This window comes from Boleophthalmus pectinirostris, unplaced genomic scaffold (assembly GCF_026225935.1).
Source record: "Boleophthalmus pectinirostris isolate CB_2022bp ecotype Guang Dong unplaced genomic scaffold, ASM2622593v1 HiC_scaffold_3, whole genome shotgun sequence".
Lineage (NCBI taxonomy): Eukaryota > Metazoa > Chordata > Actinopteri > Gobiiformes > Gobiidae > Boleophthalmus > Boleophthalmus pectinirostris.
Window position 1 is genome coordinate 24,776,280 of NW_026571299.1, and position 27,518 is coordinate 24,803,797.

Genomic DNA, 27,518 nt, shown 5'->3' on the forward strand with positions numbered 1-27,518 from the left:
TTTTGTAGATATAAACCAGCTCCTGCCTTGAATGTTCGTTATACATTTATTAAGAGACCGGATTTCTGTGGTTGTGGATTCACTGTGTCATTTTCATCCTCTTTCGGTCACCAGATTCTTTCTCGTCTAGTGTCTCTTCACATTTGCATATCACCTTCAGCCTTTTCTAAACAGTCCACTGATATTTCGGAGTCTGTAATGGTCTCTAATGGTCCCCGGTCCTGTGCTGCGATTGGCTGATTGCTGCTGTTGCTAGGTTACCGCTCTATCTTATATGTCCTGCAGGAAGAACTGTCAAAATGTAGAAAGAACATAACTCCCAAGACCAAGAATGTGATTTACGGTATAATGTTGTTTAATAATGGTACGCTACACCATTGGAACATTTACAAAATATCTGCAAATCTATGCCGTCCATAGGTTGCGTTCGTGCGATGTCTAAAGTGTTGGAAATTGAAGTGAAGGACAGATTGTAGAATTGATTTTGTTTCTCAAGAGTCACAATGCAGATGTTTTGACCTGGTTTATGGTTACATCTTTGTAATTACTGGGTCAATACTCAAAGTTATAAATCTTCCGTGTCAGCAAAAATCGATTTTGTGATAGTGAGTCTGTGAACCCAGTCCCTTACAACTACCACGTTCGACATTTGTGGATTTCCTCATTTCATACAAATAGAGCTCTGTGTAAATAGCTTGTGCTCTCTGTTCTGTCTGAAAATAAAATAACTGGACCATGAACGCAACCTATTGACATAACATACATATATATATATTTGTCAAACATCTCCAGAGTGTAATTTTGTCCAAACCCTTAAATGACGTCAACATCATATTATCAATCGATACTACATCTCTACACGTAATCTACAGTAATAACCAAGAATAATCATTTTTATATGTACAACTCAAACACCTCATGTCGGATATATGGTCGAAAATGACCAAGTAGTACTCCCTGATTACTGCATACAAATACAATGCAACGTACTTTCATTTCTTAAAAATGTTATACAGAACTCAATCACAAATGGGTGATTTTTCAATAAAGATATTCCACAGGATGACGTGTGAAAATAGCTTATATTATCATTATCATTATTAAGGACATATACAAAGAAAGCATCCTCCATACCGTGAGTTAGACATCTATATTGCTATATGATAAGAATCCAGTGCTTCTCAAACTGTGGTGCAAGGTCCGCTTACGTTCAAGTTATTTGCAAGTTCCTCTTCCTGGTTAGTTTAGTGATTTTTGAGCGATCTTTGTCCGGTTTTAGACCTGGACTGACCGGGCTTAAATTTACAGAGCACTGATGCAGCCTTTTCAGTTCCGATACGGATTTCGATACTGTAGCTTTAAGTGTCTGCCGATGCCTGATAACAACCGGTATCAGCGCAACACAAATTCGACTTTTTGGGCCACTTACGACCAGCAAAAAAGCCTTATTACATCGATTTTTATGACCAACCATGATATCGCCTGAATCCGGATATCAAATCCGGGTAATATTTCAGGATTGGCTCTGTGCATTCCTATTTTTGTCACGATTTGAACCATTTCAAATTGTTTTAGACCCCCATTTTACAGTGTTTCAATACAAGTCTCTGTATTGGTGCCCAAGAAGCCCGATCTTTTCTTTTCTTCTTTTCTAGATAGTTGATGCAAACAGTTTGAAAAGCACTGAATAGTATAGTCAATATATATGGAAAGGTGCGCGTCACACTCAGAGCATGAATGTACAATAATAAAACATATTTTGTACATATAGAATTCTGTATAGGGAGGTTGTGCTTCCGAAATCGCTTTAGTTTTTGTCTGTTTGGACCAAGGAGGCCAGTCTTGCACCACCCAAAGGAAGAACAGAGTTTATCAGACAGTCTGTGGAAGCATTTTCGGGTGGAGTGCATGAGTTTGAGTCCTCTTTACTGCTGGAGCACTGGTTCAACTTCCATAGCTTTATCCTACCACTACTGCCCCAACATGCACGGGACGGTTTCGTGGCTCAATTCAGACAGGAAAAGGAAGCAAAGTTACGCTGCCGTGTTTCCGAATCTTCACTAGGCCCAGGTTTTTAGTTCAGTTTGTGTTGAGTCTTTTGACTTCACGGGTCGATGCGGAAGGCGAGGAGCTTGTCTGAATGTTGGTTGTTGAGGGTGCGGAGGTCTGGTAGCCGTAGCAACAGTTTGGGGAAGAGGGTGCTGTCGTCCGGGCGACGTCTGGTGATGAGGGAGCGCAGGGCTTTTATCAAGTTCTCCTGAAGCTGCTCCACGGCTCCGGTGTCCACGATGCCAGAACGATCTGGAGTTAAAAAAAGGAAATATTAGTTGAAATGGAGCGAAAAGGAAACGGGACTGCATGGTTTGGTAAAAAAAAAAAACTATCTCTATCTTTACTGGATTGGGTATTATTTCTATAATATCGGTTAAGTCGATATCCTGCGTGGGCCTTTAATTTGATGTAAAAGACTATTTACAGGCTGAATTTGGCCTAAAACATCTCATAATGTTTGAACTTTTCATAATTTGAAGGATACATAACAGTTACATAACACTATTGGATCTATTGTGTAATAAGTGTTGTGTTTTAAGAAAATAAGTGCCATTTTCTGTCCTCGCACTGGTATCGGTTAATATCGAGTAATGGCAGATACTTGAAGCAAGTATAGATATCGGTATCAGAACTGAAAAAGCTGGATCGTTGTATCCTATATTTTATTATATTTTCCATACATAAACCTATGGGTGAAGATTGTACTATTGTTTACACATGTTGATACTAGCCTGGCCAAAGGCTTTCTCCATTTTGTTTAATCTAAAGTGAAACAAAACAAAGCACAAGAGAAACCTGCTCGTACCTGCAGACACCAGCACCACCGCCATAAACAGTGCCATCTCATCTGGCTCCAGCCCCATTGACCCGAGCTTCTCACTGAAGTCGAACATGGCGTCGAGCAGAGAGCCCATGCCCAGCGCTCGCAGAGAGGACAGGGCGTAGGTCTGCCCATTCAGGAAGGTCACTGTCCGCTCTTTGGGGTCGAACAGGGAGCAGAACCTCACCATCAGAACCTGACGAGGAAGGGACAGTTTAGTGTTGTGATTCGTTATTCATATATATGTCAATGTTTTTATATGGGTCATTAAACGAGAAACACAACAGAGATAGATTCGAGGAATTGCTTTGATCTTTGGACTAGACCTAGTTTAGAAGTTACTAATTCCTGGTTTAGTCCAGGTTTGTGAGTCATGCCATTGCTCAAAGCTGGTCTAGAGCTACATTTGTAATGGTTTAGTCCTTCTTCAGTCTTCATAGTCCTAGTTTAGGCCTATTGATTTAACTTTGCTTGGTTTACACCCACATTTTTAGTAAGAAAAGACTTTTGAAAGACATTGTCTACTGAACACTCCACAAGAGCTGCATTAACCCAGGACTAAACTAGGACTAAACCAAAATGAAAGCAAATGATACCTGCAACCAACATGAATAATCATTGCAGCCATTGTGCTATGGATTTGGACCTGGTTTGATCCCAGTTTAGTCCTGATCTAGACTTGGTTTGGTCCTGCTCTCGTCCTGTTTCACTCCTGGTCTTATTCTACCCTAGTTTGTGGAAGTTGAAGACTTGGACATTGTATTTAGAGGTAGTTTATATAGTTGCCATCTTCTGAATCTCTGTAAAGCTAAACTAACTTGTCTCTTTAGGTCCTCAACCCACATAGTTTGAGAGATAAGACAATAAAGCTGAAATAGTTGCAGATGGTCTTCATGTACCTGGAAAGTGCCGGACTTGAGCAGCATGACCTGGTCGTGCTGGCTCAGCGTCTGGAAGCCCGGGATGCTCTTGGCGAATTCCACCACCTCCTTAACGGCCGGAGTGAAGCACTGAGAGAAGGACTCCCACACCTCCTGACTGGAGCGACCGGCTGGGGCCACGGGGCACGAGTTCAGAGGGCACGCCTGGAGAAAGGAGGTTAGTTCAGTTATTATGCTCATTTTAGACATTATAGGCTTAGTTAAAGAGGAGTTATTACACTTCTATATGGTATTTATTGAAACAGACTGTATATTTAGATCGCCATGTTACCTTTTATAGTTTTTAAAATGTCCAGGTTCTAGTGAAAGGTTTTAGTCTAAGGTTTTAGTGAAAGGTTCTGGTGAAGGGTTCCAGTGAAAGGTTCTAGAGAATGACGTTTTATGTGTTAAAATAGATGTTTAAAACTAAAATAAACAACTCACCAGCACTTTAGCCCCAGCGTGAAGCTTCCATGGACACGTCGTCTGTGTTTGCGTCTCAAAGCTGTTGTGATTGGTCGGATAGGGCTGAGGCGCGATGCTGCCGGTCACTGGACACTGACTGTGATAGCCGTAGTTCCCGTTATCGATGTCTAAGCTGGACGTATTCTCGATCTTGGGACAGATCTGCTGGTAGTTCGACGTGGGTTGCTGCTCCTGGTGCAGAGTCTGCGTGCTCGCGATGGACTGATTCTGCTCCGGGCCGGTATGGAAAGTGCCGTGGCTGCTGGGAGACATCTTGAGGATGGGTTTTTCATCCTGGGGGCCCGGGTGGAGGCGGTAGGATTGCGGGATAGGGTCGTTGGGCGGTTGTTGTTGGGGAGGGGGGCTGCAGGGCGTGTCTGGAGTTGGGGACAGCTCCATCTCAACGGTGGAGGACTCGTTCAGACTGTTCATGTAACTCTGCATCTCGTCCAGGAGGCGCTGTTTCTCTCGCTTCGGGATACGGCCAAATCGCACAGCTGAAGAAGAAGAGAGGAGGAAGCGTTTGGTGTTAAAGCTTGTTACGAAATCTTTTTAAAAATCAGAAAAAAATGATTTTTTTTTTCCATTATTCATTTAAACACAAAATCAAAAACTGAAAAAAATGAATCGTAATCTGTTTTGTTTTTATTTTGGTTTTGGAGACAAATAATAATGAAAATAGTTGTTTTTTCATTTTCTTATTTTTGGTTTTATGTTGAAAAACTAATGAACAAATGAAACACAGATTAAGCTGTTGTATGAAAGTATAAAAATTAGTAAATGAGCAAAAACCTCCAAACAAGTTCAGTATGGAAACTCTCCCATATTAGTTGGACTTTCCCAGTAAATAAACCAAAAATAAATGTACAGTACATTTTTATACTTGGTAATTTTGCTGACTATTTTATAAATGAGATAATGAGGTGTACTTTGACATTGTAATTACAGAGCCGATGATTTTATATGCACAACTGCAGCCAAGAAAAGAAGATTGCACACCTATCACCAGTATATGAAGTAGTCAATGGTTTTAATAAGATGATAAGATAAATTTGAACCCTCCGTTGTAATCGACTTCTTACTGAATGAGTGCGTATTCTCGACGCTGTGTTCTGGCAGTGGACACTTTGACACTGGCAGCTTGTCTTTTACACTGACCATCTGTAACTCTCTCCTCCTCTGAAACTACTGCTTTAATCTGCGGGATTTACCAGCGCTCCCATCATGAAACCACACTTCAACCGGGATTCAACCAGGCTTCAACCGGGATTCAACCGGGCTTCAACTGCGCATCACAGCTGTTTATGGAACTAGTTTAACATAGTATCCATTCAGTTTGGTGCTTTACAATGTACTGTGACGTCATTTGGTGTAGGTGTCGGGCTAGATCTGGTTTAGTCCTCATTCTAGACTTTGATCCTGGTTTAGTCCCAGTTTAGGTTTAATCCAGGTTTAGTTCTGTTTAATATTACAAATGGTATTTTAGCATATTCTAGTCCTGGTCCAGTCCTAGTTTATCCAGGTTCTAGCCCTGGTTCTAGTTCAGGTTCTAGTGAAAGGTTTTAGTCAAAGGTTCTAGAGAAAGGTTCTAGTTCAGGTTTTAGTCCCGATTTTAATTCCTGGTTCAGTTCCTCTTTAGACTTTGGACCTCGTCTGCATGCAATTTAATCCTCATTTAGAATTGCGCAATTTTGACCACATCATCTCATGAATTTCTCCTCCTGAGCTAAAAGAACTCTTGTGCAATTCCACTATTCAATGACACCACTATTTAGATTTGATTCTGATAACACCAATATTATCCACATTTCTTCCCCTTATAGATCTCTGGCTCCTGGTCCCCTCCCCCCTTCACCGCTGCACCTCCTCTGGCTGACAGCCCTATTTATAGCCTCTGCAGCAACTCTTCCTCCTCTCCTCCTCCTCCTCTTCCTCTGCCCCTCTCCTCCTCCTCCTCCCATCACTGCAACTAGGCCACTGGGTCAACAACCCCATGTGATGTCATTAAAATGGCCACTGTGGAACTTTTATGGTCAAGGTTCTGCCAGCTGATCGTCGCCAAGGAGATGTTATTGCTTTGCCTGCATGTTCCACGGAATGGCATTGAGCTTATCTACTGTATATTCATGAAAACAAAGAGTGACCAGGCCTAGTTACAAGTCAGATCTGTGGAAAGGCATCCCCAATAGGTATGAATCCATGTTTTTACAGGTATCACATTTGGATTTGGAAGGGCACCTGACATAAAAGCACCTCTATGCCTATGCAAAAATGACTTAATGAACCAAGTAAAAGATACTTGTGATGATGTTTATGGACCACAGAGACTGTCACGCCTCAAAATGTCTGCTAGTCACCAGTTTTAAAGGTTCACAATGGAACGTTTGTGCTCGTTTCTGTGGTGATGTTATTGCTTTGTCTGCAGTGTTCCACAATACAGCATTATGCTCAACTAATTTTCACGTATAAATACATGATCTATAAGTTTAACATCATACTGGCCATGTTTACATGATGTTTTTTAACTGTTCTCAATTAAATACTTTGGAATTAAAATATTCTCCTTTGGGATATGTAGTTTCTGACATTCATAAGCTGTTGCTATTATAAACCCATGCATTTAAGCAGAGGAACTTTTAATTCTGTATATTGTGACAGCCCATGATATTTTTTGTGAGACTTTTGACGATACGATATCACGATATTTCAGTTACTGTCACATCCTTAATACCAAATAATCATTTTCATTAGGAATTAAGTCTTTACATGGTCTTTTAAAAGCAGAATTCAACTGTGCAGTATTCCAGGAAGAACAATAACATCGCCATGGATACGAGCAGGTGACAGTCCACCTTCCAGAAAAGTTCCACAGTGCAGCTTTAACTGAACAAAAAGGACACGCAAAGTTGTTGTCATGGACCTCGTTTTATAATCCCTCCTTGTTAGATAAAACTTGCTTGCCTCTGCATTAGCCATTTTTCACCTGCATTTGGGCTTTTTTGGGTCAACTAAAAATGTTTGCTCCAGAAACGCCGGTGATTTATGAGCGCCCGCTTCCATCCCCTCCCCTGAGATCACACACACTGACGCTACAGCCATTTTATTCAAATTTAAACACATAAGTAAACACCTCCCGGATTAATTATTAATGAGGCCGGCATGGACTGTTCCTACCGGCTCCTTGTCACTGTCTGTGTCGTAGGAGGCAATCAACAAAAGTCTGTGCCCCAATTTCCCAATATAAACTATTTTTGGCATGACGGATGACTACAGGGACGCGGTGGATGCTCGGACCATAAATCAGGAAGAGGAGGGGAGAGGAAGAAGGGACCAACCGGGACACAGGAAGGAGGAGAGAGGGGGTAAGGCAAAGCAAGTTGGGCGATTCCCCAAGAGAGAGGGACAGAGGGGGAGAGGGGGAGAGGGGAGGGGGTAACCTGGTTTCACTAGCGGAACATTTTGTCCCATCTTGCTAAAGCTGCATAAATTTGAGCTCAGGCTTGAGAGCGACCTACTGTCCACAGAGCGGAGAGAGTCAGTGGAAGAACTGTTGCTCCAAAAATAATACTCATAAAGAAGCAGTTTTGACGGGTTGGGATTTGGTTTAAATTATAAAAAAAACATCAGGCTTTTTCAAATTTTGGTTAATTAGTAAATCATTTGTCAACTAATAATGACCACATTCATATAAGTACAATATTTGTAGTATTAGTTGCGCTAGAAGTACATTTTTATAACCTCAAATGTTTAAATATTTTTCAGAATTATGAAGACGTACTGCTAGACTGGTCCTGGCTTTGTCCTGGTTTAGTTCAGTCCTGGTTTTAGTCTTGGTTTTTTCTCCAGGTTTAGACCTGGTTTAGTCTTGAATTCAGTCCTGGTTTAGTCTTGGTTTAGAGCTGGTTTAGTCCTGATTTAGTCCTGATTCAGTCCTGGTTTAGTCTTGGTTTAGAGCTGGTTTAGTCTTGAATTCAGTCCTGGTTTAGTCTTGGTTTAGAGCTGGTTTAGTCCTGATTTAGTCCTGATTCAGTCCTGGCTTAGACCTAGTTGAGTCTCGGTTTAGACCTGGTTTAGACCTGGTTTACAGCTAGTTTACAGCTGGTTTAGTCCAGGTTTAGCCCCGGTTTAGATCTGGTTTAGACCTAGTTTAGTCCTGGTTCAGTCCTGATTTAGTCCTAGTTGAGTCTTGGTTTAGACCTGGTTTCAGTCCTGATTCAGACCTGGTTTAGGCCTAGCTGAGTCTTGGTTTAAGTCCTGGTTTAACCCAAATTCTGATGCTGATTGTGCAGAAGTGAGTGCATCTTAAGTATATTTTGAAAACTAATCCCAGTCATTTCACTACATTTGATTTGTGTGCTTCTTGTCAGTGGCTCATTTCCATGTCATGCGGGTGGTGTCGCTGGTGTATCTGGTGTATCTGGTGTCTTTGGTGTATCTGGTGTCTTTGGTGTAAGGTGGTATGTGCCCTCACCATCCCGGGACATGCCCACGGACAGGCACTTCTTAAAGCGGCAGTGCTGGCAGCGGTTTCGGTTCATCCTCATGATCAGACAGTTCTCATTCTTCACACACATCTTATAATGGATGTTCTGCTGGATGCTGCGCCGGAAGAAACCCTACAACGGCCAAACAAGAGGGACAAAAAGGTCAAAACTAACTTGAAACATTTTCGTAAAGGCACACTGTGTAACTTTTCTGGCGCTGTGTCAGTCGGCTGTAGTTTTGTGAAGCCCTGATGTCAATTTGAAAACTCCAACAATATTATTTCCATTCAGTTCAATGTATTTTTGTAATGTTCCACAGTATGGCATTACAGGTCAGATCTGTGGAGAGGCAAGTCCAATCACAGTAAGAATAGGGGTGTGCAAAAATATTGAAATATTGATATATCGTATCGTTTAATGTGATACAGTATCAATATTGTGGGCTGCTGTATTGATATATCACCAAGAATATTTTTTGGTTTATTTTACCAAATTATTTTGTTACAGAGCTACAGTTTTGTTGCTTGTTTAGAGGAAGGAAACTCATTTATGCAACACATTTGGCATTTTCACTTCAGTCTCGATGATTAAAATGTTTGTTTTTCATATGAACTTTTCACAAAAAGTGATTTAACAAAAACTTTTAGTATCACAGACATCACTTAGTCATTATTTTTTATTGAACCATATCGAATTGATTTGAAATATATCAAGGTATATATCGTATCGTGGCCTATGTATCGAGGTATCGGCAACTTCTTAATGCCACCCAACCCTAAGTAAGAATGCGTGTTTTTAAAGAATTCAAGGTTATCACGTTACAAAAATTACCTAAAAACAAAGTTTAATGCCAAATTGGGGAACATTCCAGGCAAAATAGCAGGAAGGCTATCCCACTGCCAGAAAAGTTACATAGTACAGCTTTAATAATGATGATTGGAATTAGAAAAATGAAATGTTTTTTGTTATTACCTTGCAGCCTTCACACGCATGGACTCCGTAGTGGAACCCCGACGCGATGTCCCCGCAAACTTTACACAGCAGCACCATCCCTCCAGTCTCTGTAAGGCAAAGGATAGTTTAGACCTGGTTTAGTTCTGGTTTAGTCCTAGTTTGGGCCTGATTTAGTTCTAGTTTCGTCCTAGTTTGGGCCTGATTTAGTCATAGTTTAATCTTAAGAACTGGTTTTCATAATTGCATTTCCAGTTTTTAGACCTGTTACTGCTGGCTTTTAAGTTCCATTATAGGTCTGGTTTAGTCCCGTTTAGTCATGGGTAAGACCTTGATCTAGGGCGGATAGCCTAGCCCAAATTGTGAATGAAGTTTATTTTTGGTTGCTCACGTTTTGCAAAAGTACTATGTCAGAAAAAAAAACTACTCTTCGAAGTGATATGCAGTAGAGTGGTTTGCAAAGCTTCAACGTTTTTTTCACAAAATAAAAACACAGATGTCAGATTACGTCCATATTATAATGGGAAATTTCAGAATTACAATGGATAATTTGAATGAGTAACGCTGAGAATTCGGAGTGGACTTACTGGTGAAAGTCCCGCTGAAAGTGCACTGTTTTTTTGCCGCAGGGGGGTGGCTGTAGTTGGCAGATGGAGCGTTGGAGATGTGGGCGACGGGGGCATTGTTGACTTCAGGAAACTGAAAGACCATTTTGGGCGTGGCTCCTCCCCCTTGCTCCGCCCTCTGCTCCCCCCTCTGCGTCGGCTGCTGCTTCAGGGCCCCGATCTCCTGGAAAGACACTCCCCCCTCGGGTGAAGAGGGCTGGGAGTGGCAGGAGGGGGACTGGGTCTGGTACCCGCTGGAGGGACTGCCTGGGCTGGGGCTGGCGCTGCCCGACGAGCCTGCGTACAGGATCACTCCACCTGGGCACAGAAACGACAACATCCCCTCAGTATGTTTGACCAAAACTTACAATTCTATGTTTTATCAAATACAGACGAACGCATAATATTATTTTATTTAATACAACGGATGTGGTCCTGGTTTAGTCCTGGTTTAGTTCTGGTTAAGTCCTGGTTAAGTCCTTGTTTAGTTCAAGTCCTGGTTAGGTCTTAGTCAGATCCTGGCTGGGCCCTGATCTAGTCTAAGTCTAGTTCTGGTGTGGTCCCAGTTTAGTCCTGCTTTACCCCTGGTTTAGTCCTGATTAAATCCTGGTTAAGTCCTTGTTTATTTCAAGTCCTGGTTAGGTCCTGGTTAGGTCTTGGTTTGGTCTTGGTCAGATCCTGGCTTGGTTCTAGCTTGGCCCTGATCTAGTTCAAGTCTAGTTCTAGTCTACTCCAAGTCTAGTTCTGGTGTGGTCTTGTTTTAGTCTCCTTTTAGTCTCGGTTTAGTCCCGGTTTAGTCATTTATTTCAAGTCCTGGTTAGGTCCTGGGTAGATATTGGTTAGGTCTTGGTCAGATCCTTGGCCCTGATCTAGTCCCAGTCTAGTTCTGTTTTAGTCCTGTTTTAGTCCTGGTTTAGTCACAATATATTCGCAAATTTCAGAAAGACACAAAGTATTCTGAATTGAGGCAGTATTTTGAACCTAACAGGAAAAAATAATTGGAAGCGAACGTGTGCTCCTATCAGCACTCGTGGAATAAAACCTGGACTTTATTGACGTTATTGATGTGCAGATATCGTCTTGAGAACAACAACAATAGTAAAGGGTGAGAGTGAAGTGGAGCAGAGCCTGGCCTACTTTTATTCACTCACTTTTGGCAGGAAGCCACGCAAACAGCCAAACAGCACGTCGAGCAGTGCACACGGCCCAAAACTGAGGGGAACTCAGCTGTACAGAGGGGTTTTTAGTCCTGGTTTGGATCGTGTCAAGTCGTGGTTTAATCCTGGTTTAATCCTTGTTTAGTCCTAGTTAATTTCATGGTTTAGTTCTGGTTTGAATCTTGTTAAATCCAGTTTTAGTCCAGGTTTAGTCCAGGTTTTAGCCCAGTTTTAGTCCTGGTTTAGTTCTCATTTAGTCCTAGTAAATTTAATTGAGAATAGTTAACTTCATGGTTTAGTTCTGGTTTGGATCTTGTTAAATCCAGTTTTAGTCCAGATATAGTCAAGGTATAGTCCAGGTTTGGTCCAGTTTTAGCTTCGGTTTAGTCCTGGTTTAGTCCTAGTAAATTTAACTGAGAATAGTTTACTTCATGGTTTAGTTCTGCTTTGGATCTTGTTAAATCCAGGTCTAGGTATAGTCCAGGTATAGTCCAGGTTTGGTCCAGTTTTAGTCTTGGTTCAGTCCTAGTTAACGTAATTGAGAATAGTTTACTTTATGGATTAGTTCTGGTTTGGATTTTGTTAAATCCTGGTTTAGTCCAGTTTTAGTCCCCTTTTAGTCTCAGTTTAGTCCCATTTTAGTCCTGTTTTAGTCCCAGTTTAGTCCCGGTTTAGTCCCAGTTTAGTCCTAGTTAACTTAATTGAGAATACTTTTACTTTGTGGTTTAGTTTTGGCTTGAATCTTCTTTAGTCCAGTTTTATTCCAATTTAAGTCCAATTTTAGTCCAGTTCTAGTCCAGTTTTATTCCAATTTTAGTCCAGGTTTAGTCCTGGTTCAGTCCTGTTCGGATCCAGTTTATTTCCACTCTTTGCTTTACTCTTTGCTTTTGGTGCCCCTTCACCCTTCTGTAAAATGATTTCAAATTTATTGGTAATTATGGTTAATCCTTGTTCAGTTTAGTCCTGCATCGTTTAATCATTTACCCCAAAATCAGAAACAAAATAGGTTTAAGTGAATTATAAACCAGAAAAACCAGGCCTTGCACCACATTCTCCATCTCACTGTTCACGTTCACCACTGCACTCTTGGCACTCGCTTCCATTCACTTGTTGATCTTAAACTTGGCTCACGTCGCAATAGCAGAACACGGAGCGAGCATTCAAAACAGAAACGAAAAACGCCAACACTGCTGACCCGTGAACCCTCTCACCCACTCTACATTTCTAATCTCTTCTTTGATAAATATTTGGATTACGATTCATAAAGTTATTGCCATTTGAAAACACACAAGCAACGTTCCAACTAAACAGCTCCATCTTTCATTCAGGGTTTTATTTGAATAAAGTAAATACAGGTTTGACAGTGTAATCGCAACTGCTCTGGGGCTGGCCTAGTCTAGGTCTAGCCCTGGTTGAGTCCTTGGTCTAGCCCTAGATTTAGTCCATGGTTCAGTCCTTGGTATATTCTTAGCTTAAATCTTGATTTAGTCAACATTTAGTCCAGGTTTAGTCCAATCTTAGTCCAATCCTAGTCCCATTTTAGTCCAATCTTCATCCAATTTTAGGCCAATCCTTGTCCAATTCTAGACCAATTCTAGTCCAGTCATTGTCCTATTTTAGTCCCATTTTAGTTTTGGTTTAGTTCAGGTTTTGTCCAATCTTAGGCCAATTTTAAGTCAATTTTAGGCCAATCCTTGCCCAATTTTAGTCCAATTCTATTCCAATCTTCATCCTATTTTAGTCCCACTTTAGTTTTGGTTTAGTTCAGGTTTAATTCAATCTTAGTCCAATTTTAGTCCAATCTTAGTCCAATTTTAGTCTAGTCTTAGTCCTGTTTCAGTCTTGTTTTAGTCCTGGTTTCAGTCTTGCTTTAGTCCTTGTTTTAGTCCTGTTTCAGCTTTAGTCCTGTTTCAGTCCTGCGTTAGCCCTGGCCCAGTCCTGACCCGGTCTTATCTTTACGTATAGTCCATATCCTTTTCCTATTTACATTCTGATCATATATTATTTGGATGTGTGCATGTTTTTCTATTTTGCAGCCCAAATATCAAACATTACTCCTTGTACTTTAGATTAGAATCTGGACATAAACAAAGTGCTGTTTTGAAGGTCTCGTAATGGGAAATACATCAGCAGCAGTAGAGCAGCGGCAGAAGGCAGACACAGGCTCTTGTTTTCAGTCTATGTTCCCTCTGGGTGTGACCCCGCCCCTCACGTGCGCTGGCTCCTCCCCCTCCCTCTCCTCCTCCCTCCCTCGCGCCCGCCCTCCTCCCCTGCATCCACCACTCGCCTCGCTCCCTCCTCTCCAGCCCTCTTTTCTCTAATCCAGCCTCGTGCCAGATCTCAGCCAGAAATAATGGACTGAACCGGGGCTGATCCAACTGCAAACTGCGACGAAACAAACGAGAGAAATTTTTGGTGCCTGCAAAAATGCGGAGCCAAAACTGGATTCTAACCAGGATTTGAAACAGGTCTAGACTCCAGAACTGAACAATAACAAAGAGCAGACCAGTTTTGAAACAGGGCTAAACCATGACTAAAAATAAACCAGGTCTAATCCTGTAATTTGAGCTCTGCAGACAGGACTAAAAATAATCCCTATAGAAGTATGTGTGGTTTTTTAAATGTATTTTTAACACATTGTTAATAATGCAAAATCTATAATATTTTTGAAATGTGATTTTATTTTAAAGCAAATCACTAGAATTTAGAAATACAGAAGACCATGCATTATCGTTACCAGTGCAAAATGTGATTAAAAACACAATTTCTGCATTTTTGTTGTTCATTTTACAGTCTAGAAAATTAATTTAACCTAAACCAAAAAAAAATATTTTTTTGTATTATTATTATTATTAATTTAATTTAATTTAATTTATTATTATTATTTATTTATTAATTTTTTGTATGCGTGTTTTATATTTAGTTTTATATTTATTTTATTTTATATTTTATATTTAGTTAAGTCAGTCTTTTTGTGGATGTGCTGGGTATTCAATCTCTCAATCTTGACAAATTATAAAGAAAAAAAAAAGAAAAATACATTATGATTATTATCATATTTTACACACCCGATTTGCATTTTTGACACACTTCTTCATTATGTTTTATTCAATCAATGCATTCAAAACTAGAATGGTGCAAGAGACATGCTCTGAAACCAGCTCTCTTTCTCTCCTCCCTCCCTCCTTCTCTCTCTTCTCTCTCTTCTCTCTCTCTCTCTGACTGCCACCTGACCAGCTTCTCACATGGACCCTTGACATAGTTCCCCGGCTGCCTCACACGGCCGGCTTTGGCGCAGTCCCGTGTATACAACAGCAGAGCAATAACAAAGAGCCAGATCACGTTTGGAGCGAGGGAGAGTCGGAGAGGAGGAGGAGGAGGAGGATGAGGACAACGAAGAGAGACGCTTTTAAACGCCATGACTACAGCGAAATGCGCGTGTGGGGCGGCGGGAGGGGGGAGTTTAAGTGCATTCCTACTGAGAAATTGTTAGTTAGGTTAAATGGAGGCTGGTCACGTGGCCGGCTTTTCAATACGGTATCAATGAGCGGAGAGGAGATGGCACATGTTTCGGCGGAGCTATGTTCACAGTTCGGTTCACGTGGGGTGCACAATCACTGGCGAATAAAAGATTTTAACACAATAAGGTCAAATTAAACCAAACTGTGCCAAAATATAAACTCAACCAAGACCAAAACAAGACTGAAATAGAAAAGGAAAAACATGACTAATATTTGCCAAAGTTTTCACATTTTAGTAATAAAAAACAGGAAATTTCTCTGTCTGTGAGTGAGTAGTGTTGCAATATTGCGACACAGGCTTTTAAAAAATATCGAAAGACGGATACTAAATGATGCTGAAGCTAGTATCGAAACTAGATACTCACTTGAGCAGGTATCAATACTTTTCCTGCTTCAAAATGAGCTTGAACTGCATCCGAATAAGCATAAGAGCATATAAAAATCTACATTACACAGATATAAGACCAATATAAAAGAAAGTACTACTATAAAAAAGTTGAAAATCATGTTCTACTGTTTAAATAAATAGTGTTTTTTATTATCATTGTTCATACGTCATGCATTTTTACGCGATAAATTGTACAAAAATACCGTATTTTCTGTACTATTAGGCGCTCTGCATTATAAGATGCACTGTCACTGAATGGTCTATTTTCGAACTTTTTTCACAAATAAACTGCACCGGACTTTAAAGGAAACACAACAGTGTGATGGGATTTTTGTGGGTTTAAATTAAAGTTAAAAATATATCTATTCAGTTGCAAAAAAGTGGCTGAAGATGAACAAAAATGAGGTAGACAGAAAAACAGCAAAATACTTGTGGACTATTCATGTCGTGCAACTTTTTTTTTCCAATTTCTACAGGTCACATCTGTGGAGAGGCGATGCCACGCATGGAAATATTTCATGTTTTCGAAGTTGTTTTTGCGCGATAGACGCTCACTATCGTCATGTGAATCATCGTGTTAATACCACTATGGAGCGTGAAAGCAGCAACGACAAAGGTTCCACAGTGCAGCTTTAACAGAAACACCCCGTCCTCTCCATGTGGCAGCGTTCCCATGGGCTCAGTGTAACGAGAAACTGAGAAATGGAACTTGCAGATCGTGTTGCTTTACTCATAATGTTGCACAGAAGAACTCTCTACAAGAAAAATTCCACAGTGCAGCTTTAAAAGGCTTATATTAGGCAATTTTCTGGTCCATGTTATACTATTTCCTTCTCAAAAACACAAAAACACCTGCATATTTAAGCTGAATTCTTGTTTCAAATGGAAAACCGAACTGAAAAAAAAAAATCTGTTCCACTTTGTGATATCATGCTGATAGACAGGAAGTGCTCCACTGTGTTTTTAAACTCCAAACATCTTCACTAGAATCATTTCTGCTCTGGAATTGCCGATCCCGACTGAACTAAAAGTCAAACGATGGCAGTTAACTTGAAAACTACCACTTCATGACTTCACAAGTTGGAGAACGGTACATTCTGAGATTTGGTAATGTAGAGAAATGATAAAAATAGTAATAAAGCGTTACTCAAACTTGCATGAATGGAATAAAACACAACTCCAGGGATGTTTTTGAGGAGGTAACAACATTCTGACACGACTAACCTCTCACAGAACCTTTAAAGGTTGTATAGAGAATTTTTTTTTTTGTTTCAAATTGTCATTGAAAGTTTAAAATACCATTACAGAGACGCAGCAGCCTTGTAATTATGATCACCAAAAAAAAAAAGAATGAAAATCTATCAACTGTGGACATAGTGAGGCCAGATAAACATCAGCCAATAGAAAACAAGGTTCCCTCTTTATCTATTGGCTGTTAGACTGTCAATCAAACTCCCTACATTTCTAATGTAACTGACTCATCGGCACGCAGGGGATTACGTGGTTTATGCAGCGGTTTTTAGAGGCTTTTTTAAACTGCAGCTTCCTCACAGTTTGCACAAAGTTTGTTGCGATGGCGGATGAGAATCCACGACCAGTTCGCCGCAAAAGAAAGTCCGTTTTTGAGGTCGCTGAAAGAAGAAGAGAAGGGGAAAAGGAGCAAAGACAAACTGAGGTGATTCTTGGAGATTCCTTCCAGCGATGGTGCGAATGAAGCTGACGAAGGGTCTAAAAAACTGACGCGTCGGTCGCTAAAGTATTTCCAGACAGGACACTTCAACAGTAATTCTGAACGCGCACTGGATGTAAACAAGCGTGATTTCTAGAGTAAAGAGGCGGGAGGAGATGTTTCTACTGAGGGAGCTGTGGAGGAGGAAGGTGGTGTCACGCATGCACAACATTTGAAAAAGGACTGTCGCTGTATTTCACTTCCCTTAAAAAATCCTCTATACAACCTTTAATACAGAACATTTAACAGCAAAAAGCTCAGCCGGAAAAGTCCCACAGTGCCTCTTTAATGAAACCCCCCCCAACCCCTCCTCTCCGTTCCTCTCCTCTCCACCTGACGGCGTTCCCTTGCGTTCAGTGTGTCAGCTCCAGTGTCTCGTGCGGCGCCAGAGCGGGTCCTCAAAACGGTGCATTATTCATTCATAAAGTGCGTCAGTGCCTCGTGTGGAGATGACAGGGCCGGGCAGCGCTTCAGCCCCAGCCCCTCCGCCTCCCGTCTGTCCGTCCCACGTTACACTTTATGGTTATAGGCCAAAGGGTGCGCTGCCCAATGGGTCAAAGGCAAGGGACAAACTGGGAGCGGGAGCACAGGGGTCAGCATGTGGGGTGGAGGAGGTTCACTTCTGTTTTAGAACTAAGACCTGGTTTAAGTTCTGGTGTGGACTTATTTTTGCTGGAGAAGTATTTTGGTGTGGTAAAAGTTATGATATAATAATTCTAGGTGTTTCTTGTTTAGTCTTGGTTTTGTACTTGGTTTGGCTGTAGTTCTAGACTTGTGTTAGCTCTCGTGACCTGGTTTAGACCTGGTTTAGACCTGGTTTAGACCTAGTTTAGACCCAGTAGTGCAAAAGTTAAGATACAGTTTCATATTATGGCGTCTGGTCCTATTCTGGCCCTGGGTTAGTCATGTTTAGTACTAGTTCAGACCTGCTTTAGAGCTAGTTTAGACCTGGTTTAGACCTGAGACTACTAGTGCAAAAGGCATGGTGTAGTATCATATTACACCGTTTGGTTCATTTCTGGAATTCTGGACCTGGTTTAGTGCTGTATTAGTACTAGCTAAGACCTGGTTTAGTCCTGGTCTGGACCTGAGACTAGTCAAAAGGTATAATATAGTTTCATATTACACCATTTAGTTCTGTTCTGGACCAGGTTTAGTTTTGGTTTAGATCTGGTTTTGTCCTTGTTTAGACCTGGTTTAGACCTGAGACTAGAAGAGCAAAGGTATGATGCAGTTTCATATTACAGCGTTTGGTTCAACTCTGGAATTCTGGGTTTACTCCTGCATTAGTACTTGTTAAAACCTGGTTTAGTCCTGGTTTCGACCTGGTTTTGGACTTGAGTTGGTTTAGTTCTTCTCTTGACTTTTATTTGCCTTCATTCTGCAGACCCCATTTAATTGCGGTTTAAACCTGGTTAAATCTTTGTTTAGTACTAGTTTGGCCTCATTTAGTTACCCCATCTTTAATCTTAGTCTAGTCCTGGTTAAATCCATGCTTAAACCTGGATCAGACCTTCATTAAATCTAAGTAAACGTCTTCTTTTGCACACTATTTCAACCACGCATTATGTAAATCAACAAGCTCCTCTCTATCCTCAGATCAGATGTGCGCCCGGTCTCATGGCGCTGGACTGTACGGGTGCCAAGTGTCAGACCTTGACTCTTCCCTCCCTCGGCTCTTGTCTCCTTGAAAGTCCACGTGCGTGTAGTGTTTAGCTTTGGGTTAGCGCCTCTTTAATTCCTCTGCTCCCTCTCTCTCGCTCTCTCCCTCTGCTCGGCTCACACGTGTCACCGCTCCACAGCCTGTTCTCCTGCCGTCTGTCAGAAGCCTCGTGTGGGCGGGTTTTTGAGACTCGGCTCCGCACGCACGCTCACGGAGGGGACCTGTCGCAGTTACGGGGACAAAAATGACGTACGTTCTTCGTGATTAGATCTGCGACGTGGTTTTCAAGTTCAGATATGAGGCGAAATATGTGACAGTGAGCGTTTACGATAAAGGTGCACTGTGTAACTTTTTGTTTCGGGTTCTAACACCTGCTTATTTCTATGAAGATGCCATTGTGTTGCCCGGAACCTTCCACAGTGTGACATTAAACAGCTCGACTTTACATTTATTCAATTACATGTGGTTACATAGCTCAAAAACAGACATTCTGACTGTTATTGGGGTCGCCTCTCCACAGATCTGAGCTGTGACTGTCTGGTTTGGTCTCCATGAAGATAGAAAGCTTTAATTTGACGGACCCTCTTCCCTTTAATATCAGGATTGTTTTCAAAGTTCACATTTTTAAAAGTGTTGAAAGTCCATTTACAAAGTCCTGGTTGAGTTCTGGTTCAGTCCTGGTTTTGGGTCCTTGTGCAGTCCCAGTTTAGTCCTGGTTTAGTTCTTAAGTTCAGGTTTTAAAACACGTCCAGAAGAATTGACAAGAAGTCTGAAATCTGAACTGACAAACTAATAAAAGGACTTCGGATCAAGTTTGTACAGATCTAAACTACAGGGTTATCTGTTTTTTTTTTTTGTTTTTTGTTTTTTTGCAGATTCTATTCTTTGTAGATGAAATTATGGTACTTGAAAAATTGCAGCCTTTGCGTATAATCTTGTAATCCTAGTTTAAAGTTCAGTTATAGTTAGAAATTGGTTAGGTTGGGATCAGTGCACAGGAAACAAAGGCGGATGAAGTCCATGTGATGTCCTCAAGAAGCGTGGACGGCCGACATGTGTGCGCTCTGAGCGAGTGAGGGGAGGGGGGAGCGGAGTCACACACTTGACTTTGCAACACTGGCGGAGTTTCCTCTGTACAGACATGTGCTGTGCCTATGAGCAACGCACGGTCACGCCCTACAATTCCACTGAACCACTAATCGCTAATAGCTGAAAATTATTACCTACGGCTGCAAGGTGACTCCAGACTGAATCCAGATTTGAGTAGCTCTATTATCAAAACGTGATCTTATTGCAGTTCTGTTAATAAATGTTCTAATTAGAATTTTTTCCCCGTGTGTTCAGCTCTATTATTATCTAGGTCTAGTGCTCTCAGACCTGGTTCTGGAGTGTGAGAAGTCTGTATATTCAGGCTTCAGCTCTGGGGTTTCTTTGGTGCAGAATTTGATTAGCAAAGCGTCCATGCAAATACGAAGTAGTGATAACAGACCTCTCTAGGTTTAGTCCTGGTTTAGTCCTGGTTTATTTCTGGTTTACTCCTGGTCCAGTTTTTAGTCCTGGTTTAGTCATGTTGTTAGTCCTAATTTTAGCCCTGGTCAAGTTTTGGTCAAGTCTTGATTTAGACCTGATTTAGTCCTGGTCAAGTCTTGGTTAAAATTTAGACTTGATTTAGACCTGGTTTAGTCCTGTTTTTAGTCTTGGTCAAGTCGTGGTCAAGTACTGATTTAGAATTGGATTATACCTCATGTAGACCAGACTTAGTCCTGGTTTAATCATGTTTTTAGTCCTAGTCAAGTCTTGGTCAAATCTTGGCCAAGTCCTGGTTTAGACCTGGATTAGACCTGATTTAGACCTGGTTTAGTCCTGGTTTAATCATGTTGGTCAAGTCTTGGTCAAGTCTTACTTAAGTCTTGGATAAGTCCTGGTTTAGACCTGGTTTAGTCCTAGTTTAATCATGTTTTTAGGCCTGGTCATGTCTTGGTCAAGTCTTGGTCAAGTCTTGTTTAAGTCCTGGTTTTGTCCCGATTCTGATTTTGTCTTGGTCCTAGTTTATTCTTGCATTGGTTATGTTACCAGATTTTTTTTTTTCCTTCTACCACGTTGCTATTTGTTTTTCAATTTCTTTGCACAGCTCTACTAACCCACTAGTCCACGATGCAGACTAATAACCCATTCATTACACTGATGATTTGTAAATTACATAATGACATGTATGTGACTGAATCAACATGAGATTCAACCACAAAAACTATTACGCAATTTGTACCCTAATGACCTCTTTCAGTTCACTTTAGGTTGTGAGGTCAGTCTAGAAACCGAACTCACCAAACCTGCATGACCAGCTCAGCACGTTTCATATCAGTTTATGCATACATATTTGGTGGACTGCAAAATTCTCTAATCTGGAAAAAAAACAATATCTAGGCAAGTTAAAATCACTTAAATTAAGAACATTTTACTTTTATTTGAGTCGATCCAACTTGACAAGTCAGTCTGTGTGTGTGTGTGTGTATTTTAAGTGCAAAAAGTTGTTGTTTTTCTTATTTTAAAGTGAAGCAAGATGTATTTTCATATTTTAACTACAAAAAGTCTTGTTCCATTGGCAGATCATTTTACTTGTCAAGTGAAATGTACTCAAATCATGATAAAACTTTCTTAATTCAAGTCATTTTAACTTGATTAGACTTAGTTTCTGGCAGTGCAAGATTTTAAAGCTTATATCAGGTTATTCATCTTGGTTTAGTCTTGGTTTGGTCTTGGTTTGGTCTTGGTTTGGTCTTGGTTTGGTTTTGGTTTGGTCTTGGTTTACTTTTTGTTTGGAATCTTGGTTTAGTCTTGGTTTAGTCTCGGTTTAGTCTCGGTTTGGAGTCTTGGTTTAGTCTTGGTTTAGTCTCAGTTTAGTCTGGGTTTGGAGTCTTGGTTTGGTCTTGGTTTAGTTTTTATTTGGAATCTTGGTATAGTCTTGATTTAGTCTTGGTTTAGTCTTGGTTTGGAGTCTTGATTTAGTCTTGGCTTAGTCTCGGTTTAATCTTGGATTAGTCTCGGTTTGAATCTTGATTTAGTCTCGGTTTAAGTCTTGGTTTAGTCTTGGTTTAGAGTCTTGGTTTAGAGTCTTGTGTTCAGATTTATTATCTACTTACTAGTTCTGATTCTAGTCTATAACTTGTCAAGTAAAAGTATCTTGCTGCATGGACAGATCATTTCACTATTTTTAAGTCATTTTCTGATAGATTTAAGTGTTTACATCTTACATTTTGTCCAAGCTTTTTTGCAGTGCGTTTACAAAAGTACCACATTTCCTGCTTCAATATTACATAAAGTTATTGTTTTCACGGCCGGTCACCCTTTCCACTCTCGCGCTCCTCCTATCGGGGCGAAAACATTCTGATCCCAGTGAACCACCTGTAGCCACTTCCTAGAATCTGTTGTGAGGGGATGCCAGACTAAGCTCTGGGAATATACTGGGCCTTCTGTCAAGTCATGCACCGCAACATGTGACTGCCTCATGCGAACCAATACAAAAACACACACACATCTTCACACACACACACACACACACACGCTCCCTCCTCCATGGGAAAACCTTGTCCGGCCCCTCCCTCGTCTGAAACATGCTACATACAAAGCGTGTGCGATATATGGAGAGAGGAGCCGCCCCGGTTCATTCATGCGGACTTTAACGGCGTGGCTTCCAGTGTCTGGACACGTGAACTGAGGGCTAGCATGTAAAAAGTGTGTTTACAAAGTCCTGCTTGAGTTCTGTTTCAGAGAGTTTGGAGAACTTGGTTTAGTCTTGGTTTAGTCTTGGTTTAGTCTTGGTTTAGTCTTGGGTGAGTCTTGGTTGAATCTTGGGTGAGTTTTTGTTTGGAATCATGGTTTAGTCTTGCTTTAGTCTTGGTTTTAAGTCTTGGTTTGGAGCCTTGGTTTAGTCTTGGTTTAGTCTTGGTTGAGTTTTTGTTTGGAATCTTGGTTTGGTCTTGGCTCGGAGTCTTGATTTGGAGTTTTGGTTTGGAGTCTTGGTTTAGTCTTCGTTTAGTTTTGGTCTAGTCTTGGTTTAGTTTTTGTTTGGAATCTTGGTTTAGTCTTGGTTTAGTCTTGGTTTAGTTTTTGTCTAGTCTCGGTTTAGTCTTGGTTGAGTTTTTGTCTAGTCTCGGTTTAGTCTTGGTTGAGTTTTTGTTTGGAATCTTGTTTTAGTCTTGGCTTGGAGTCTTGATTTGGAGTTTTGGCTTGGAGTCTTGGTTTTAATTCTTGGTTTTGAGTCCTGGTTCAATCTTGGTTCAGTCTTGATTCATTCAGTCCTGGTCTAGTCCTAGTTCAGCCTTGGTTTAATCCTAGTTCAGTCCTGGCTGACTCCTGGTTTAACTTGCTTTCGAGTCGTGGTTCAGTCTTAGTTCAGTCCTGGTTTAGCCTTGGTTTTGAATACTGATCCAGTCCTGGTCCAGACCCGGTTCAGTCCAGTTCAGTGAAGTGTGGACACGTGCCCGAGCAGCATGTAAAAGTGTATTTAGAATAGCACTGAAGCCATTTAAAGCAGATGGGAAAAGCTGTTTATTCAGGATCACGTGGGTCCGGAGTGATGCTTTATAGACGGACAAGTCAACATTCATCTGAAGTGGGACACACTTTTATGGCACAAAATGGACTTAAGATTCATTATTTATTAACTGGTGATGTGGCAGATCAGGGTGAGTCCTGGTTTAGTCCTGGTTTAGTCCTGGTTCAGTCCTGGTTCAGACCTAATTTAACCTACTTAGCCCCATTTTGTAATATGTTGGTTTAGTCCTAGTATAGTCCTGGTTTAGTCCCGCTTTAGCCTGTTTAGTCTTGGTTTGTAACATGATGGATTAGTCTTAGTTTAGTCCTGGTTCAGTCCTACTTTTAGCCCTGGATTAATCCGGGTCTCGTTTTGATATCTTGTCTTAATCCTGGTTTAGTCTTATTTTACTCCTCCTTTGCTTCACGGTCTTCACATTATCCGTCGCATCCCATCTGATCCCTCACAGATATCGCGTGTTTGTGGCGTGAAGTGCTTTTTTATTTTTAATTCGAGGCTCGCATGTGCTCGTGTGTCACGCACACACGCCACCCGGCACCGGTTACCGCGCTGGCATCGGGACGCATTAAGCTCATACACCGCAATGATAGATAGAAATTAGAGCACGGAACAGTAATGGAGCAATAACGAGGATTTTAGGTCACAGGGTCAACGGGAAACCACGTACTGTAGATTGCATTTAGGGAGTTAAATTACTAAAACACCACATTACACCGATTTTAGCATCGTTGCAGCATCCTCCAGTTTGTTTTAGAACTGATTTGAAGATTTTATAGTTTGTTTTTAAAGCTTTGAATGGACCGACCCCACGTTACGTTTCAGATCTCGTACAAATTTACTCCCCTGGGGTCCAAAGTCGAGACTTAAAACCAGGGGGGACAGGGTCTTCTCTGTGGCCGGTCCCAAAGTTCCGGAAAGCTCTGCCCCCCCCAATTTCGAACAGCCCTTACAATGGACCCACTTTCATTCTCTGGCTTTTACCACCGTGTGAATTGTGTGCCCCTCTGTGTCTTCTATTTATGTTTTGTTTATTAACTTTTTATTATTTATTGGTATTCTTGCTCTTATTTGACTAGTTTTATACAAGGACTAGAGGAGTTAAGTTGAGCTTTATTTTTTATATTTATCTTATATATTATTTATATTTTAGATTTCTATTGGATGTTTTATTTGTATTGTGCTGCACTTTGGAAACTATTGTATTTATAAAATGTGCTATAGAAATAAAGTGGATTGGATTGGATAAAATGTTTTTGTGTCATTGTCATTGTGTGTACTCTCGTTTTAAATTGTGTTTTTGTCATTTTAAAGCATAAAATTGCAAATTCCTGTTGTTAAAGAATAAAAAGTAAATATAAAAACTGCTGATTAATGTAAAACAAAGCTTGTTATAATTTGAATTATGCACTGCTGGTTCTGTTCCATTGCTCTTATTTCTACACGAGACACGATATTGAGTCTAGCAAATCGTTTTTCAAACCGATAGAAGAGATTTCCCATCGCCTGAGCTTTGGGAAATCCAATCCTCCAATAGTCTTGATATGAAACGTGTCTGCTGAAGGTTTAGTGACTAGGACGCAAGGAGAGGGCTGCCTCGTGCCGCTCTAACCCTCTGTGACCCACTGACCAATCTCTCACTCAATAACACCGTGCACGCGCGTACAGAGGGATCCCCGTGCGCGCGCGACCGGGGGTGGGGGTGGAGTGGAGGGGCGGTGGCGCTTCCGAATCATGTGCAGCACGTGGATGACGAGGATGGTACACGTGCTTTACGCGCAAAGGCGGGGTAAGGCACGCATTTTGAAAGAGAGGGAAAGAGAAAAGGAGGTGAAGAAGGCGCATGATTGCCTACATAATGAAGACTTCCCGTGGCGCATTGGCAACAGACGAAACGAAATGACTGTGCTGAAATGTAAGCCACCTCTGCGGTAGGTCAGGGCGCATAAGTGCTGTTTACAGGCGCAAAGTGGGCGCGTGAGTCATGGAGCTAACGGGAAATGTTTGGAGGAACCATTCATTCAAGTCTTTCGCTGGAATCCTCCATCAAAGTTTAAAAGGGCGTATTTTCAACTGCGCTGCTCTGCACTCCAAGTCCGCAACAGTTGGCACCAGCGCTTGTTTTGACTGTGTGGGCGTGTACTGTATGCTTTAACTCCAATGCCAAGTTCATCAAGCTTGTCCAATAAGTATGCAGTTACCCAATATTAAAACATGTGCCTGTCATGCATCGTAGAACTTTACTACTTTAGGTGTGCCACGAACTCTATCCAAAACAAACACGTGCGTACAGTATAAAATATAGGCTACATTAAAAGCTGGGGGTGGCAAAACGTGCCCAGAGCAAGAGGGCATTCTAGGACTCGGTCTCCTCTTCACGTGAGTCTGTTTACATGAACTGAATGTACATGGGACTGTATGTCTATAGGCTGCCTGAAGAGGAGGGGAGTTCCTACTGACACCTTGAAAACGCGTTTGGAGACGTGACATCGTAACACAATTAACACAGTTGCGTCTCAGGCAATCACGCCAACTGACGTACAAATCAAACGCAAAATGAAACACTTTGCAACTTTTTAACACCTTTAGCTTGTGTGTGTGAAAAGAAACGAACTGCAAACATGTCACACCAAGCAAAGTGACTGCACAGTGCACATTTAAATGACACCAACTACTCCAAACAATGCCATTTGAAACAATATTTCTTGTGCGTAAAAGGCGACCTCTTCCGAATATAAAATCACAAGGAGCTGCATACATATAACATTAATCCAAGTTATTGTACAGTGCACAAATAAATGACACCAGCTACCCTAAACAATGCCATTTAAAACAATATTTTTATGCGTAAAATTGTGCGTAAAAGGCGATCTGTTCACAAGTAGCTGCATATATACAACATTAATCCAAATTATTGCACAATGCACATTTAAATGACAACAACTACTCCAAATAATATTTAAAATAATATTGCATGTGCCAAAATTGCGACCTGTTCCAAATATAAAACTGTGCGTAATATGACCAATGATTGCGCCAGTCAACTATAGCCTATTTAACTGTGGCTATATTGGCACCTGCCCCACTAAGCAACATCACATTTCAATACATTTCACTGTGCAATGCTTGAATATTTATGTAGGTTAATGAATTGGGGTCCACTTACCACCTCCGGGGCTGTTGTCCATGATCTTTTGGTTCTGCTCAGCTGCAGGACGTTCTTGGTTAATTGCAGGGCGATTTCAGTGCGTAGATGTTTTTTTTTTTTTTTTCTAGACTTGCTTCCTCTGCTTGACACCGAGGAGTTTGGTCGAAACAGGTGAAAGAATCGCGAACTGCCAAGGCGGGGAGAAAGTGTCCAAAAAGCGGGAGTAACGTTGTGCGCAGGGCATTGGAGGGGTCTTGACAAAATCCGGTCAAACGCAAAAAAAACCCCAACAAAAACCCGAAAGAAAAGAGTGGATGTTAACGCAAGTCCAAATTGTCTCCTAGGAGTCAAAGAGATGGGTGTTGCGCGCAATTTGGCAACCCGTGTAAAATGCTTTAAAGGGGCTTCTCTCTAGATTACAAGAGGACCCGAGGCGTACAGCTGCTTGCCATGTACAGTCACCACCAAAACATGACAACGGTGGAAGTAGTTTAAACACACCCCCGTCATCAATAAGAGACACGAGTCCGAAAATAGCGCGCACGTTTTCAGGTGCTTAGAAAATGTGACCGTTTTTTTCCCCCTTGTCTTTCTATGCGTCCTTTTAACCGCCTATTTGTTGATGTCTATCTGTTTGCTCTCTCTCTCTTTCTCTCTCTCTCTCTCTCTCTGTCACGCTCTGAACACTTCATCCACCTCTTTGCCCCCCTCCACACACCCCCACGCCGCGTTTTTTCTGACTTCCCGGGCTGCGATTGGACGGGAGAGCCGCGTGGAGACCGAGCACTGAGCTGGTCCGACAGTGGAATGCTGCCTGAAAGCTTCAGAGCATGTGCGCATGGCATGTGAGCGCGAGCTGCCCTACTGACACACATTTTATGCTAATGAAGCGCCTGGGCTCGACGAGGAGCCGCGGAGGGAGGCGGGGATGGGCCAGCGGAGACAGAGCGCGCACTCTCTCTGGATGAATGCGAAATATAAGGTTTACACAAAAGAAGCTGCAGCGTTTCAAGCAGGAACGAAAGAAGAAAGGTTTTTATTATACAGGGTGCCCCAAAACATT

The 27,518-nt window shown here is 41.4% G+C and overlaps 1 protein-coding gene across 1 annotated transcript; it reads right to left on the reverse strand.

Annotated features, from left to right (window-relative positions):
* Positions 1–332: 332 nt before the first annotated feature.
* On the reverse strand, positions 333–27,272 carry LOC110171298 (nuclear receptor subfamily 1 group D member 1-like). The gene is made up of 8 exons (XM_020936996.2): positions 26,474–27,272; positions 10,280–10,615; positions 9,714–9,802; positions 8,729–8,873; positions 4,237–4,754; positions 3,772–3,957; positions 2,858–3,068; positions 333–2,301 (listed from the first exon to the last, which is right to left on the reverse strand). The coding sequence occupies exons 1-8, from the start codon at positions 26,493–26,495 to the stop codon at positions 2,105–2,107; spliced, it is 1,704 nt and encodes a 567-aa protein (XP_020792655.1). The 5' UTR covers positions 26,496–27,272; the 3' UTR covers positions 333–2,104.
* Between the last annotated feature and the right edge of the window lie 246 nt (positions 27,273–27,518).

Excerpts from the sequence above, each read along its gene's own strand:
- LOC110171298 (XM_020936996.2), bottom strand. The coding sequence starts at position 26,495 with ATGGACAACAGCCCCGGAGGTG. Across the intron at positions 9,803-10,279 it reads TTTCAGCGGGACTTTCACCA|AGACTGGAGGGATGGTGCTG; the intron begins GTAAGTCCACTC and ends TTTGCCTTACAG. Across the intron at positions 2,302-2,857 it reads GGTGGTGCTGGTGTCTGCAG|ATCGTTCTGGCATCGTGGAC; the intron begins GTACGAGCAGGT and ends TTTTAACTCCAG.